Genomic DNA, 18,057 nt, shown 5'->3' with positions numbered 1-18,057 from the left:
AAAAAGAAGGTAAAAAGCAGGAACGTGCTGGATTTTATAGTCTGCGGGACGATGAGAACCGGTGCAGGGCAATAATAATTATGGGTTGAACATTTCAAGCGATAAAGACTGTCCCATGAAAGCTGCCGTAAAGGCCGTGTTCACATGACGGCTCAGGGGTTTCATCAGTCTCTCTGGTACATAATAGCACAGTCTGCAGTATATATATCTTGCTGACAAAAGAACTAGGTCTTTGATAGAACGCCAACGGACTCCATTAAAAGACATTGACCGCTCAGCCAGTCACTAATGTGGCCAGTGATTGGCTGAGTGGTCACAAATTTAATGTCCCGAGGGATCAAGATGTACAGGAAAACCTGGGAGATTTCGGAACAGGAGCAATGGGAGTAGAGGGACCTCTGAACACATTCGATACTTGGCGGATTCCCAGTAATATCACTGGCTTGAGAGAACATTTATCTAATGGTCACCTTGTAAGGTTAGGGAGCATCTCCCACCATCGAGCGAGGCTGCGGCTCTGAAGAGCGATGGAGCAGCGAAGACTCTTTAAGTATTAAGTAGTGCACAGAAGGAACCAATGCTGGCCCCACTCATCTACCTGCTGGGGGTGAGTGTAAAACAGACCCTGCTGCAGCGGATGAGTGGATAATGGTGTCCCTAAGGTTGCATTGACCTTAGTTGATGGCCATAGGGAAAGGGCATTGAGATGGTATGGCCTACGGATTAGGCAGTTGTAGATACAACAGTTGCAGTGGTGAGAAGACCTTGGGGCCCGAGGAAGAAGCAGAGAACACTAGAGCAGCGGGAGGTGTAATGCCTTGGACAGGTGATGTGACTGCAAATGATTGGAGACACTTATCTGTACACCTGGTATCTACAGGTGAGTCGATCGCCTCAGGCAGCGCGGCCCTGGTGACAAGTGGGGGGCGGCAGTGGAGATGAGCACTTCCATTGTGGACAGCGATACAGATGGATGTGTGCATGTCAGGGGAGAGACGTCTCCCATTCCCGTTCCTAGGTCTGCAGCCTATCAGAGGCCGGTGCAGGCGGCACAATGACGTAATTGCGCTGCCTGAGCATAGGCCATAAGAGGCCTGCATCGCATCGCTGAGTGTCATGGAGGTATTAGTGTTTATTTTTTTTATATGGCCCACAATGCATAGAGGAGCACTATGGGGGCATCTAGGGCACTCCTTACTGGCACATTATTGGGGGGCACAAAAGTGGTATTTTATATGGGTGGCACTATGGGGGCATCTAGGGGCACTTCTTACTGGCACATTATTGGGGGGCACAAAAGTGGTATTTTATATAGTGGCACTATGGGGGCATCTAGGGGCACTTCTTACTGGCACATTATTGGGGGGCACAAAAGTGGTATTTTATATGGTGGCCACTAAGGGGAAGAGGAACATTATAGGGACATCTAAGGGCACTTCTTTTTGGCACATTATTGGGGGGCATCTACTGAGGGCACAAAGAAGGAGTATTTTATATGGGGGGCTCTGTATAGGGGCATTTTATACTGGGACACATTATGGGGGGTACTATGGGCAAATAGGAGCACTATGAGGGCATCTAAATGGGGACACTAAGAAGGGGTATTTTACACTGGTAAATTATGGGGGACACTGAGGGCATCTACTGGGGCATTATATAGGAGCATTTTATATTGGTACATTATGGAGGCACTATGGGAAAGGAGGGTGAGGAGCACTATGGGGGTATTATATAGAGGTATTTTATACTGGCACACATTATGGGGCACTATGGGGACATTAGCTCAACTGGGGGCATTATAAGGGGGCATTTCTTTTGGACTCTCTCTGTTTTTGGCCTGTAAACGTTGCAAATTTGCAAATTTTGCCACACGCCATTTGTGCAATATAATTTGTGACTTTTCCAAAATGACAAGAATAAGGGACGTGGTGGGGGCAGGGAAGCAGGCAAGCCTGGCTCACTTATTATTTTCCACGCCAATTTTTGCCATGGAAAAATGACAAATCTAAGCCAGCAAGAGAGCTGACCTAGAGTCAAGCCTGTCGGGTAGTCTGCGCCTCTACATAAATTTGGTGCTTCCCCCGGCAGCGCAGAAGAACTTGAGACCAATGTGGAAGACGCCAGTCTTAATTAGTGTTGAGCGCGAATATTCGAATATCGAATTTTTTTCGCAAATATCGGCACTTCGCTAATTCGCGAATATTTCGAATATAGTGATATAAATTCGATATTTCGAATATTCGTTATTTTTTTAAAAAAATTTTTATTGTTATATTTTTTTCTTTCCCACTTTCCTAAAGTAGTTCTTACCTGTCCTTTGGATTCCTAGCTTCCTGGCTGCTCCAGTCAGTGCCCGTTGCCGCTTCTGCCGACTTCCGTGCTCATGGAGCGTCCCCATCACCATGGGAACGTCTCCATATACTAGAATGTACTGTCGGATTTGAGAATTACGTGAAAAATCGCAATTCGATTATTTCAAGTTATAATAATCGAATTTCGATTTTAACTTAGCACTGCTATATTTAATACTAGCCTAATATGGAATATAGCAGTGCTAAGTTAAAATCGAAATTATAACTTAAATTAATCGAATTGCGATTTCAACTTGGACCTGGTTTACTATGGTTGGCTTGGTAGAATTAGCGAATATGACGAATGTATTCGTCATATTCCACAAAACGAAGATAACGAGGTATTCTGCATCTTCGTTTTAGCTCCATATTCGTCAACTTCGCTAATTCTAGCAATCATATAGGAAAGTTTACTATAGAGACAGCTAAGTTTAATTCGCTGTGCGATTATATTACTTTGCTTTTTTTTTATAAATAGAATAATTATAATAATTATCAGGTATTATAATTATTCAATTTTTTTTTTTTTTAAAAGCAGTCATATAATCGCATAGCGAATTAAACTTAGCTGTCTCTATAGTAAACTTTCCTATATGATTGCTAGAATTAGCGAAGTTGATGAATAGGTAGCTAAAACGAAGATGCAGAATACCTCGTTATCTTCGTTTTGTGGAATATGACGAATACATTCGTCATATTCGCTAATTCTACCAAGCCAACCATAGTAAACCAGGTCCAAGTTGAAATCGCAATTCGATTAATTCAAGTTATAATAATCGAATTTCGATTTTAACTTAGCACTGCTATATTCCATATTAGGCTAGTATTAAATATAGCAGTGTTAAGTTAAAATCGAAATTCGATTATTATAACTTGAAATAATCGAATTGCGATTTTTCACGTAATTCTCAAATCCGACAGTACATTCTAGTATGGAGACGTTCCCATGGTGATGGGGACGCTCCATGAGCACGGAAGTCGGCAGAAGCGGCAACGGGCACTGACTGGAGCAGCCAGGAAGCCAGGAATCCTCAGGACAGGTAAGAACTACTTTAGGGAAGTGGGAAAGAAAAAAATATAACAATAAAAAAAATAAAAAATAAATTCAAGTTATAATAATCGAATTTCGATTTTAACTTAGCACGGCTATATTCCATATTAGGCTAGAATTAAATATAGCAGTGCTAAGTTAAAATCGAAATTCGATTATTATAACTTGAATTAATTGCATTGCTATTTCAATAGGAGAGTAGCCTTTAAGTTAAAATCGCAATACGCGATTATTTAAATCGCATATTAATCGCGATAACAAGAATAATGACGAATATTCGATTTCGACGAATATAAAAAGAATATTCTATCGAATATTCGCGAATTTCGTTGAAATCGAATATGGCACCTGCCGCTCATCACTAGTCTTAATAACTGCCCCCCCCCCCCGTGTCTTTAAGTGAGTGTGCCTCTCCACGAGAACCATTAAGGGTATGTGCCTTTAAGAGACTGCTACTGCCAAGCCTGATGTGCCCGCACTGAGAGACTGAATCCATGTTGTGTATGTATAGAATTGATGCCCCCTCCTCCATCCAGCTTATCTCCTCGTCTACAACCTAAGCACTGGTTATACGGCGTGTCTCCATACTGGTCTCTGTGCATTAGGGGTTAAACAACTGGAAGTATAGGTCTTTTACATGCTTCCTCCATCTACAGTCCCACGGGGCTTTTTGCTAACCCCATAACCACAGCCGAGACCCCCGCAACGTCTCCAATCCTGTGATTTTAATCTTCTCCCTCCTCCGGAACTTCTCCTGTAGGGGCTGGTATTTTGCATAGTGACACATTCGCTTTATTTCTCTTCGGTGACACTTTTACTTCCCGGGAGGAATGGGAGAGAATACGGGACCGTTAACACATGCAGTTAAAGTGGTTGAGCAGAGAGAACAGATAATTATACTATTACACGATTAGAATGATGGACTGGAAGGTTCCCGCTGCTGCAATTCAGTGGATTTTCATATGGAAATGATTCTCCAGGTTACATAAATCCTAACCGTTTTTAAGTACCTTCAATTGGTTCTGTGCAGACACCGAGGACCCCGACTGCTTTACTGATGATCAGGCAGAGTGCTTGTAAAGCGCTCAGCTCCATCATAAATCGGACTGCGGCTGGTTATAGTGGGTACAGTCCTCCGTCTCCTGCGGGACTCCGAGGCAGGCTCCCCACTAACTATGTGTCATGTATTACGCTGATGTCTTCTTATGTAGTAGAGGGGCTTTTTGGGCCCTTTCAGGCAGCAGGGGCCCTGGTGATATTGCTAGCTCTGCAGCCTTTATAGCGGCACTCAGTGCCGGCAGCTTCCTGATAGGACAGATCTCTGGAGCATTTCTAGAACCTGAGGAGTTGAGTAAACCACAAGGTTTAAACCTCCAATTTACACTTAGCCACCAAGGCAAAATATATTAACAAGCACCAGCAATTACAACTCACTCATTTACACTGGGCCACCAGGACAAAATATATTACCTCCCTTAATATACCAAGCACTGGCATGCATAAATCCCTCATTTACACTGGGCCACCAGGACAAAATATATTACCTCCCTTAATATACCAAGCACTGGCATGCATAAATCCCTCATTTACACTGGGCCACCAGGACAAAATATATGACCTTCTCTCTCTCTCCTAATATACCAAGTGCTAGCATTCACAAAGGCTTCATTTACACTTGGCCACCAGGACAAAATACTTTATATTACTCCGATTAATTTGCCAAACTCTAACATGCAAAAATCCCTCATTTACACTTGGCCACCAGGACAAAATACAGTATATTACTCCCATTAATTTGCCAAACTCTAACATGCATAAATCCCTCATTTACACTTGGCCACCAGGACAAAATACAGTATATTACTCCCATTAATTTGCCAAACTCTAACATGCAAAAATCCCTCATTTACACTTGGCCACCAGGGAAAAATGATTGACTCTCCCAGCATACCACAGACCACCAGGTATGACTCGCTAATTTTGACCTCATGCACACGGCCGTTGCCCGGCTGTTCTGTGCAGTGGGGACTGCAATTTGCACGGGCACCATCCGTGTGGCTGCCGTAGACAGATCCAGACCCATTCAACTTGAATGGGTCTGTGATCCGTCCGCACCGCAAAAAAAAAATAGAACATGTTCTAATTTTTCGCGGTGCGGCGGCACGGAGAGAAACAACAGGGAAGTACTCCGTGGCGCTTCCGCGGAGCTCCATGCCTCCGTTCTGGTGCTCGTATATTGCGGACCCCTGTTTGCGGGTTGCAATACAGGCATGGGCCGGGCAACGGCCGTGTGCATGAGCCCTTTATCTAAGGCCATTAGAGAATAAAATATGAACTCCTCTTCTGCTCTAGATGAAAGGTATGAGCACCTTCTTCTATATTACTCAGGCAATAGCATACTGTATGAACCCCCTCTTCTACGCTAGACCACCAAAAAGAGAAGCTCTGCCCTCTATCCAAGTAACATTAACTCCTCCACTTCCTTACTCCATTAGAGAAGTGTTAATTAATACAGATGTGCCCCCCTACCTTATATCTGATTTGGTTAATGACTCCAGTTCAAGCCAATTCAATCCAATATTGCAACATGTTGTCAAAACACTAGAAAGAAAGCAATTCACAACAAGACCACTGGGTGGCCGTGGATAGACACAAAGAGGATAGACATCTCATGATACAATATCATGAAATCAATATCATGTTGTTTCTTAAAGCTGGTCATCTCGTGACACACATATCAGGACATGTCCACCCAAGAGAAAAGGTAAGGAACCTGTATTTTTTTCCCCATATTTTATGTTATCCAAAACTTTGAGAATCCTAAAGTTAGAAAAATATAGTAATATACCTACATATGTTCACTATCTGTAATGACCCAGAGAGCCATTACCACTTCGCTACTGTCTTCTATGGGCTAACACAGTGTCATCTTTGCATTTATTTCAGTCTTATACAATCTGCACTGCTATTCCTATGTAACTGTTAATGTTCATGTAATGTACCTGGTTCACCAGAAGGTGGCAGCAAGCATGGCAGAGCTACATTTGCAGAAGATGGAACCTTCTTTCCATTCTCTTCTCTCCCTCTAAGGAGGAGTTTAGTTAGTTAGAGGTCAGTGGAGAGTACCCCCTGCTTGGGGAAGGAAGCAGGTCCACGTCCCTGCTGGATGTGTCCTGCCTAAGCCAGCTAGAGCACCTTCAGCTCGGCTGGACACAGAGGCCCAAGCCTGAAGCCAGGAGGTATAGATTCCCTCGATTTAATCTAGAGTCAGACTACAGAGAGAAGTTGCAGCAGAAAGAAAGAAGCAAAGTTAAGTAAGTTTGTCAGCACAGCAGCGCCAGAGAGCAACAGATGTAGCAGAGTTGAGTTTTTTTGCCTGTCATAGTTAATGCTAACGCCTGCTGGGAACCAAGACGAGGCCTGAAACTGTTGGAGAAACGTTTATTCAAGTAAAGCTGTTATTGAGCTTCATCACAAGGTCTGGACTCAATTTATTTCTTCAAATCCCTCGATTAATCCCCCTATTTGCTCTGCTTTGGACGACAATGCCTGGGTTCCAGAATATCCAGGTTGGAGCACCGTGACACGTGCAAAAACATTAATATATAGACCTCCTTACACCACTCTGGCATTCCTACACCTGGGTACCATCTACTACATCACTAAAAGGGGCCCTGTGCCCTTGTTGCTTTACTGCAACTGGTGTCACGAAAAACATTTGCTTTAAGGGACCCATGGCCGTTGCCGTGCGTCACATATACATGAGCTTTAATTTGGTTAAGAACTGTCATTAAACAAATTTAATACAATGTAGCAACATGTAGCGAAACCTCTGACAGATTGCAGTTCACATCACGTCCAATTGATGACCTCACAGATACATATAAACAGCTTGTGACAGAGTATCGCAAAATCATGCTTTTTCTAAAATTGGGTATCTTCCGCTAGACATCTTAGGATACTCTGAGCTAAGAAAATAGGTAAGGAAGGGCACAGCTATACCTCTGCCTCCCCTTATCTATGCCACTGTATACAGCGTGGACCATAACGCTTTTCTGTACCTGACTGTGAAGCTGCCAGGGAAGATAATCTTCAGGATTGCAACGCCTGTCAAAAATTGACTTGTAGTCCACTTTCACAAGCTGCCACTCTGACCGGTGACCAAAGTGTCCAAAGACTCTGCAGGAAGGGAAACAGAAATATACAGTATATACAGTATAAAAGTTCGGAGCAATACGGAATATCACAGAAACAATATGTTCTCTCTCTATATGACCCCCTTATGTTTTACTGAAATAGAGCAGAAGATGATGGGTGATGTTGAGATGATGAGGAGCGAGTGACAAGAACAGAAACACTAGAGCTAAAATAAGGCATACTGCATAGAAACAGATCCCATAAGGTGCATCACATCTCAACTTAACCCCTTGATGACACATTGTCTCTTTAAAGATGGTGCCCGCTCCAGAGCAAAGCAGGCGCCGTACCCGTTGGCTGTTTCACATTACAGACACCTGAAGCCAACGTCTGTGATTGGGGATAACGCCAATCATAGACACTTACCACTCAGATGCCATGGTCAATTGTGACCACTGCATCTGAGATGCCTTTCCCCTGGAGCTCTGCGGTCCTTGGGCCTGAACGACTTACCCATACAGAGAGAGCCATTTGTTTTCCTGCTGAAGGATCCAAGGCTATCACAGAACTAGTTCCTATGGAGGCCTGCAGGTGGCAGGGCTCCATAGGAACATAGGACAACTCCCACAGGCTGCTATAATAATTCATTGCAGTCTATGGGACAAGCGATTATTAAAGTCCCCTAAGTAAAAAGGTAAAGAAAACTTAAACAATTATATAAAAATTCAAGTCACCCCCCCCCTTCCCCATATTAAAAAAAAATCTATAAAAAAATATAATTTGCACCGTCCCGTACTATTAAAATATAAACATATTTGTTCTATAAAAAATTACCAATTCTTTTTTTTCGTTGCTTCACCTTCCCCAAAAAAATATGAATAAACGTGATCAAAAGGTCACTCCAACAAAAACTACAGATCGCCTGTCAAAAAATTAGCCCCCCCACAGCTTCGTGGATGGAAATTTTTAAAAAGTTATGGGGCTCAGAATATGGTTATATTAAGAAGAAAAACTTTTCCACTTTTTTTAAAAATTAAAACACAAGAAAAACTATATAAATGTGGTATATCTGTAATCATACTGACCCGGAGAATGAAAAGAATAGGTCAGTTTTACTGCATAGTGAACGCCGTAAAAATTCAACCCATAAAACTATAGTGGAATTGTGTTCTTTTTCCAGTTTCCATGTCATCGTTAGTGATGAGCGGGAGGTGCCATATTCGATTTCGCGATATTTCGCGAATATTCGATTGAATATTCGTTTTTTATTCGTCGAAATCTAATATTCGTCATTATTCTTTTTATCGCGAATTATATGCGATTTAATTATTCGCGTATTGCGATTTTATTGTAACTGTATAAGGTATAAAGGCAACTTTGTTGGCTATGGCGCTATGTCTATGTGTATTATACGAATGTTCGCTATATCGCTATAACTTCGTATTTTAGAATATTCGTAATATTCTAAAAAACAAAGTTATCGTGTGATATTAGTTAAATTATGTTATGCGATAAATCGGCAATTAAATATGCGAGTGAATCGCGTCGAATGAGAGCTGTATGCTATTGGCCGAATAGACGAAGATAGAAAATATAGCGCTATGTTCGCTATATTCGACATTCAACAATTCTAACAAGCCAACAGTTACTTACGGTTGGCTTGGTAGAATTGTTGAATATAGCGAATATAGCGCTATATTCTCTATCTCCGTCTATTCGACCAAGTCAACCCAATAGCATACAGTCCTTATACGACGCGATTCACTCGCATATTTAATTGCCGATTTATCGCATAACATAAACTATCTAACATGAAGAGGAAAATTATAAATCAGTAACGATTCTCATTACTATTACTAATATTAATTTTCCTCTTTATGTAGATAGTTTATGTTATGTGATAAATCGGCAATTGAATATACGCGTGAATCGCGTCGCATAAGGGCTTTAAGCTACTATATGCTATTGGGTTGGCTTGGTCGAATAGACGAAGATAGAGAATATAGCACTATATTCTCTATCTTAGTCTAATTTTCCTCTTTATGTAAGATAGTTTATGTTATGCGATAAATCGGCAATTAAATATACGCGTGAATCACGTCGCATAAGGGCTTTAAGCTACTATATGCTATTGGGTTGGCTTGGTCGAATAGACGAAGATAGAGAATATAGGGCTATATTCGACAATTCTACCAAGCCAACCCATTTGTGATAGTAAATTACTAGCACTAATTTAGTGATATTAAAGTAAATTTCTAATATGACTAATGGGCTCAGATGGAAAAAAAACGAATATTCGTTATAACGAATATATCCTAATATATTCGAAATATTTGCAAATTTAGGAAGTTGTAATATTCGTACGAATATTTCGCTATTCGAATATTCCCGCTCATCCCTAGTCATCGTATGCAATATTAAATGGTGACATTAGAAAATGGAACTTGTCCTGCAAAAAGCAAGCCTTCATATGTCTATGTGAACAGAAAAAAATAAAAAAAGAATTGGCCCCGGGAAGGCAAACAGTAAAAAATTGAATTGTAAAAATGGAAAAAATCGCTATGTCCTCAAATGGTTAGAGGAATCCTCTGACCAAACACCCCAAGGGGGCTGCAAATGGCTAATGTACATATTTCCTTCTGGTTTTTTTTTTTTGTGCTTTGGGAGCGGTTTCTGTTGTCCACTCTGAAGGACTGGCCTCTTTCTTATGTAGAATGAGTCATGGGGGGCATAATTATTAACACCACATTAAGGGGTTCGCCACTGCGAGCAGCTGTGATACGACATGGAATTTTTGTCCTCATCTGTTACTAAGGGCTCATTCAGATGGCGGTATGAATGGGTCTGCTCCGCCCATTCATTTCAATGGGGCCGCCAATATGCGGACAGCACACCGTGAGCTGTCCGCATCTGTAGTTCCATTCCGTGGCCCCGCAAGAAAGATAGAACAAGTCCTATTTTTGTTGAATAGTAATTTCTATAATAGTTTCAGTCATGTGAGGACCACAAATTGCGGAACGCACACGACCTGTATCTGTGTTTCACGGATCCGCAAAACACTACGGTTGTCTGAATGAGACCTTAATGTGACTTTCATGATATCAGTACATCATGGTTATCTAGCTATCTAATTTGCATAGCTGTGTTTTATGATGAAGTCCTCGTAGGTGGGATACTACTGGGTCCTCAGGGGAGGAGCACTGTTAGCAATGCCAACAGCCTATCCCAGACATGGATAGGAAATAGTCTTAAGGAGGAAATTGTGTCCATTGGAAAATCAATCATCTAGAATGTGTTTATTAAAGAGCATGGTCAGATGCATTTCTATGTCCTACGGGGTCACATTCAACCTTGGCACTGCCTATGAGACCGTTATTGGACATAGTAGTTGTGTTTTATAACTGCCCCTGGAATTATTTTATTTTCACTATGAAACTCAACTCAGTCAATTGCCATGTTCGCCTTTAAGTTTCCTGAGGTTCCTTCAGGCCCCTTTCACACGAGCGAGTTTTCCACGCGGGTGCAATGCGTGACGCTAACGCATTGCGCCCGCACGGAATCCGGACCCATTCATTTCAATGGGTCTGTGTACATGATCGTTGTTTTTCATACATCACTTGTGCGATGCGTGAAAATCGCAGCATGTTCTATATCCTGCAGGCCCCATAGAAGTGAATGGGGCTGCGTGAAAAACGCATCACATCCGCAAGCAGATGCGGATGCGATGCGTTTTTCACTGATGGTTGCTAAGAGATGTAGTTTGTAAACATTCATCCGATGAAAAATGCATCAAAACACATTGCACCCGCGTGGAAAAAACTGAACCACTGAACGCAATCGCAGACAAAACTGACTGAACTTGCTTGCGAAATGGTGCGAGTTTTCCTGAACGCACCCTGAACGCATCCGGAGCCAATCCGTCACACTCTTTTAAAAGGGGCCTTAGGGTTCTGTATAAAAATAAAGTCAAAACTGGGTTCAGTTGTGTTTCCAGTCACCACAATTATCTTCCCTTCAGGAGAGGTATACCAGATACAGTACTTGTTTTCAGCCGCTCCCAGCATTGGGCAGATTCCATACATCCATCGTCATATTATTTTCTATGAATTTTTATAATAGATTTAAAAAAAGAAATCCCATTAGTCTTGAAATATTCTAGTTTTCACTGTGGCCACTAGAGCTCACACAATAAGCTGACATTCCCTGTAGCTACATTTTCGGCTTTGCTGTATAGACTGTGCCAGAAAGAGCAGAGTCATCATGCAGAAACTAAGTGAGTTAATAACATTTCCACTGTACTCATGGGACCTAGATAAGGCAGAATGATAACATTATGCACACAAATGAGGCTCTGTATGCAGCTCCCCCATCATTCCTTGGTCTCTGGGGGAGGGGCTGTATGCCACCACTTCTTGGAGACTATATTAATTTCTCATTAACTTGTTGCATCTGTCACAGATAATACAGGAAGGATGAGTATTTCACCAATATGAACGTCCCCGGGCAAATAAAAAATAAAATAAAATAATAAAAATCTTAGATTGCAAAGTCTTAGAAAAAATTTCTGAAAACTTACGTCATGATCAACGTCTCTTCCCCTGGCTCTCCCAAAACGCCGTCCACAAAAAGAGGATTAGATGTGAAGGTATATTTACTCCAGGTTCTCCCTTCATCAAAACTAAGCCTGGAACAAGAAAAAGAGCAATGGAACAATGATTATGGTCCATAAATTTAAGGTTGGAGGGCAAAATGGAGATTTTCATGACCAATATAGAAATATATGAGCCACTGCTAAATATAAAGATGTGCAAAGAAACCTTGGTGACGCCCCAAATTTCCTATATTTTGAAAAGTATAGTATAAAGCAATACAAATAATAATAAAGCACCAGATACAAAGTAAGTTAGGATACAAACTATGGAAAGATGTGCTTTCTTCATACAAAAATTTGAAAGACTGTGAGAGATATGATTGATGAAAGGTGCAGAAAGATTTTATTGGAAAAGTTGACTATTGACCTACTCTAAAAGTGACTGCTTCTTGCAGATTTAGAAAATTCTTCAGGTGTCAAATAAGAAAGAACAACAGAAACAAGCAGCACGTCTGAAGCAGCCGCCTTATTGTGTGTATATAATGGATGAGGTATTTGATTAGATTTCTCAGAGCGTACAAGAACCCTGGAGGCTTCACTCATCTTCCTCCAAGATCAGTATTACTTTTCTTTTATGCCATGAAGAGAACAAAAATTAATAAGGGTTCGTTTCAGACATAAGGTGTTCGAGGAACTCAGCACAAAGCAGTGTGTGGCGGCAGCAGATGAGAGCTCCTACAAGAACAGTTTGATTGACACCTTTGTGTTGACTACTTAACCAAAAAGAAAGATGGTGGAGGATACAGTCTTCAGTCTCGGTATAACTAATTAAAAGTTTAACTTGCACCTGCCACCTGCTGATAATGGAAGTGCTGGGCCACGTTCTCTAGTGTATAGTCAGTGGAGACTGTGTTCTCCAGGTTATTTCTGCTGTAAAGTATTCCACTTCATACAGGGCAAAACTAGGGATAAGGGAGTCATGTGCCAGAGGTAACACCAACAATACATCTACCTTGGATGGGTAGGTCATGTGCTAGAGGGAGCACCAACCTTGGAAAATATTCAGATTCAAGGCTAGGTGTCACAGCCACTATCTCTGGCTGTGACCTTCCGTCCTTGCTCGTTCGGCGCTCCTCGCTGAAGTTTCGTTTCTGTGTGTCATTTGTAGTTCTGTATGGGTTAACTCCCCTGTGTTCCTATTAGGAGTTAATCCTCTGTCTGCTCCATGGGTGTGGCTTCTCATGCACCCATGGAACCTGTATATAAGGCTGAGGTTTCCTCAGTTCTGTGTCAGCTCTCCTGGTGTGTGTTGTCTTGTCCTGCTCCTGGTTTGTACTCTCTCTCCCATGCTGCTGACCCATGGGATCCGTGTCTGTCTGTGCTCTGTGGGTTTCCCTACTTGTTCATTCCCGTCCTCTTTGACGTCCTCTTTCCTGTCTTTCTGTTATCTGTTCTGCCAGTTATGTTTTAGTTACTTTGTGTTTATTCATATGTCTGTGTTCAGCAAGCCTTTGCAGCAGAGTGGCATGCGCAAGGCCATGCAGTTTACTACTGGTGGAGCAAGTCCTTCTTTGCTCATTGCCACTCCTGCTCCCTTGCGTGAACTTCTGCATGTGTTATTAGTTGCCCTGTTTTGTATTTACCTGTCTGTTATGTTTGCCTATGTGTCGTCGGTACCTTCTGGTACCTGTTGTCCATTCGTTCCTGCTGTCACTGTCTAGTTCACGCTCCAGAGTGGACCCTGGCAACTTCCTGCGGCAAAGTCTAACCCTACCTTCTGGGGCCCTAGTGAATACCAGGAGTTGCTTAGTCACGCCCCTCTGGAGTATTACTAGACAGTGGCGCAGTGGGGGTTTTCTCCCACTGTGCTGACGGTACATAGAGCTCATGTTTTGTCTGTGCAATAAACTCTTATGTGTCTGTACCTGATTTCCGTTTGTTTATTGCTTGACGACGCGGTGGTCTCTCCTGGGACCTCCAACTCGTGACACTAGGGCAAAATTAATCCTTGCACTTGATGAAGGAAAGCTTAGATATGAAGGCCTCTGCTACTCACCTCTCCTGATTTCAGTGTCAATTCCCAGAGGATGGTCATGGTTCCAGCTAGGCAAACCTCCTACTACTGCAATATCTTATGTCTTCTTCCATAGCTCTGCTAGATTGGGACCCTATTCTCCTGCTCTGGCTACAAGATTATGTGGGGCTGCAAGGAGATCAGGGCCTGAAAATGGACTGGGGGATTGAGGCTTGAGGTCAACGTAAAGGAAAGGTTGCCATGGAGTCTACGTTTGCTGACTGTGGTACTTACCCTTTCCTGGCTCTTGTTCACTGTTCTTTTAAAGCCAATTCTGACTCTTGACTGATCCTGATCTTAAGTTCAATCTTGTTCTTGGATACTTCTATTTTTCCATTGGGATTGTTCAGCTGGTACATTTTGTTCTACTCCTGGCTCTGCCCCTTGGCTCCATTCCTGACTTTGCTCTCATCTCCTTTCTTGGCCTAAAACAACTCTCCTGGTGATGAACATTGGTGCCATTCCTGTCAATGCTACTGCTGCATCAATGCTATTGCCACCACTCAGTGACCACTCTAATGACTCGAGTGACCTGGGATTCCAAATTAGAACATCTATATGTTCCTGCATAGATTTAGAGTGAAGATTGAGGGGATCGTTCAAACTCTGAACCAAGATCTAGCTCCAGACTGATTTCAGCTTAGAAAATTCACATCTCTGAAAGTAGTCATTAGGGATTATGAGAATGTTCCCCCACCTTTCTCTGAAAAGCTGATGCTTTGAAACTAGTGGTTCAGGAAGAGTACCTGTTGTCCTAAGAAGACATGTTTCTGAGTGGGTGTTCTCTTCATGGTGCCAGAGCTGTGCTTTGTGCTGTAATCCGATAACATGGTTCATCGTTGCTGCTCCTCCTCCACTCTCACAGCATGCAGACTCACAGAAACATAAAGAAAACTGCAGCTCCATTCCCCTCCTTGCCCTCCTTTCTGTTTTATGTTGCCTGTAGTGCCATTTGAGTGCACATGCCAGAGGGAAAAAAGCACTACGGCAGAAGAATAAGGGCTTTCACATGACCCTGAGAGGAAGTGGTGGGAGGGCTTGTCCAGATTGGCTCCCAGGCTGGCAGTCAGCCTGGATGAGCCAATCGATGCTGCAGCATTCAGTATGTGCCCGAGAAGAATGAGCAGAATGCCATTCTGTGCCGAGCTGTGAATGAGGGTGGTTGAGTGTTAAGGTGTCTGCCGAAAACAATCTTAGGGAGTGAGGGACAGTCAGAAATCAATCAGGGATAGTGAAAAATCAATAAAGCTTGTATTCTATTGCCAGGGAGAGTGAAGGGAAAGGCTAGGATTACAAAGGAACAATAGTGTGTGAAGAATAGTGATAAGCAGGAAAGCTGACAGCCAGGGAGAGAGAAGACAGGAGCTGTCACTGCTGTGCTCCCTAGCAGAACTGCAGCTGCTGCAGTTCAGACCTCAAAACAACTACCTGCAAGGAAATACTTTCCTCTCCCCCCCCCCCCCACCATTTTCACAGAAATCCTTTTTTTCTAGTGGGGTTCATACCATTTCCACACTGTTGGAATTACATTTTTTGCGGTATTGTTAAATTGAATTAAACTAACGTATGTGATTACTACAAGACACAGGGTAGGGCAGCAATCTACCTGTGAGTGATAACGAGAAATTGAGTGTCAGGACTCAATCATTCGTTTCTGTGAATTCCATCTCCACACAGTTGGAATTTTTTTTTTTTTTAGGGATTATTACATTTAATTAAACCAGCATATATGTGATTATTACAAGACACGGGGTGGGCCAGCAATTTACCAGTGAGTGGTAACGTGAAATTGAGCATCAGGCCTCCTTTGTCCATTTATGTTTATTCAGTTTCCACACGCGATTGCAATTTCATTTTTTGGGGACTTGTTCAATTTAATCTAATTTAACAAGCATGCAAGGGTTCAGTACACAAGGTACGGTAAAAATTTAAGTGGGAGTTTTAATGTGATATAAAGGGTCAGACCTCAATCATCCACTTCCATATATTCAGTTTCCACATGGTTGGAATAATATATTTTTTTACTTGTTCAATTTAAAGAAACCGTGTTATTACAGCAGCAAAACACAAGATATAGCAGCAGTCTACATGTGTGTGTTAACATGAAATTGAGAGTGAGGCATGGCCCTTAATCATCTGTTAAAATTAGTTTAATTCTACACATGGTTGAAATTGTATTTTTTGGAACTTGTTCAATTTAATTAAACCAGCATATAAGTGATCAACACCAATACACAGACCAGCACACAAAAGTATCTGTGCAGGGATAACACATTTAGGCCTAAATTAGTTTCCATTTATTCCTGTGTTACCCAAACACATTTCCAGTCTTTTTTTTTTATTGGGGTTGTTGATTATATTCAAACTAGCAGCATATATACACACACGTGATTACTACACAGGGTAGCACACAAAAGTATCATGGAGTGATAAAGAATTTATGCCCAAATCTGTTTCCCTTTACTCACACATTTATTTTATTATTTTGGGGTTGTTAATTACATTCAAACTAGCAGCATATATGTGATTACTTGTTACCTCCAGTTCTGTGAGAAGATCTGGCAGACGTTCTTCTCTACCTCTTGTATGATGTTCTTTGTTTTGGTTTCACTTTCTCATCTCCTTTCCTTCTGCCAGGTGTCACTTATTTCGACTAATCGTCTTCCTTTATAATCCCTCCCATACTGCCTCACTTTGCGGTTTATACTACTTCCTGGATGAGGTGTTCACTGCTGGAGGCTGCTTCTGCTGTTTGGTCAGATAAGTCATTTACTTTATTGTGTTTCCTTGCTGGCTTCATTCTAGGTGACCCTGACTCCGTTCGTATTAAATGCAGGGAGCCGGTGGTTGTGTCCCCTCACTATTATAGGGTTTTCAGGTGTCACACAGTATTAGGTATGCAGGCATGCAATAGTCTACCATACAGACCCTTGCATGTGCATAGCAGTCAGGGAGAGCTCTTAGGGTTTTATAGGGCTCACCTATAAGCTCCTTAGTTTGGGATCAAGCCAGTCGCTCGTTTATTTATATGTTCCAGCTATCTGCTAACTTCATCCGTGACATTACTACACCAATACACAGGGTGTGCCCAACATTATCTGAGAGGCCCAAAAATGTCCAGGCTACAGAAGAGTTCTAATGAAGGACCCAGAGCCAGAATGTGGGGAGTAGCAGCACCATCTATCCGACCAGAAGTGGTAGTGGTGGTGGTGGTAGTATACCACACTTGTCCCTGCTGGATTCGGAAAGGCGCAACATTATAGTTAAGGAGAAAGAGGATGAGATTGTGGATTGGATAGCTCATTCCTCCTCTCAGTTGCAACAGGATGATGTGGAAATGACTTCAGGGTCTGACACCGTTCCATGGATTCAGGGGTCACAGTGTTCCTTCTGCTCCTCCTTGCAGCCCCAAAGAAGGCTTTTAGTGGAATCCTCTGCATCTTCACTGCCCATCTGTACAGGGGTGCTTTCCATTTTCCTAAGAAGTGGCAACAAAACCCCACCACGCCCAACAGATAGTCAGGAGAGTCTCCATGTTGACGACTTGTGTGAGAGCAGTCAGATTGTGTCCTGCCCTGAGGAGGATGTTGAGAAGTAGACTGCAGACCCCAGGCATAGCTGTGTTGGTGGTGGTAGCTGGACAGGACCTGGGAGCTGGATTGGGGTGCTAAGTAGGAGGCTGGTGGTGGCAGCAATAAAGAGCAGAGGCCCCGTATCTGCCAAAGAAATGCTAGGGCCATGTTTGCTTCGGGATCTGGTGATGCCACTGACACTGTGGGTGGGTTAGGCCCAAACTGTGCCACAGCTAAGCACAGCTCGGCTGCCTCTACCTCTGCTGCGCAAGTATCTCTTG

At 42.5% G+C, this 18,057-nt stretch overlaps 1 protein-coding gene across 2 annotated transcripts in view; it reads right to left on the bottom strand.

The window, feature by feature from the left end:
* The window catches only part of SORCS1 (sortilin related VPS10 domain containing receptor 1), a 647,341-nt gene that overhangs the window by 143,823 nt on the left and 485,461 nt on the right, over positions 1 to 18,057 (bottom strand). For both annotated transcript variants that reach the window (XM_040436033.1, XM_040436034.1), the window contains exons 14-15: positions 12,116 to 12,223; positions 7,464 to 7,581 (exon numbers count right to left, since the gene is read on the bottom strand). In XM_040436033.1, the coding sequence (XP_040291967.1) occupies positions 7,464 to 7,581; positions 12,116 to 12,223 (226 nt within the window). The remainder of the gene's footprint in view (positions 1 to 7,463; positions 7,582 to 12,115; positions 12,224 to 18,057) is intronic.

The sequence above is a fragment of the Bufo bufo genome, chromosome 6, assembly GCF_905171765.1.
Source record: "Bufo bufo chromosome 6, aBufBuf1.1, whole genome shotgun sequence".
Taxonomy (NCBI): Eukaryota; Metazoa; Chordata; class Amphibia; order Anura; family Bufonidae; genus Bufo; species Bufo bufo.
Note: the sequence above shows the minus strand (reverse complement) of the source record. Positions and strands in the feature narration are given on the sequence as shown.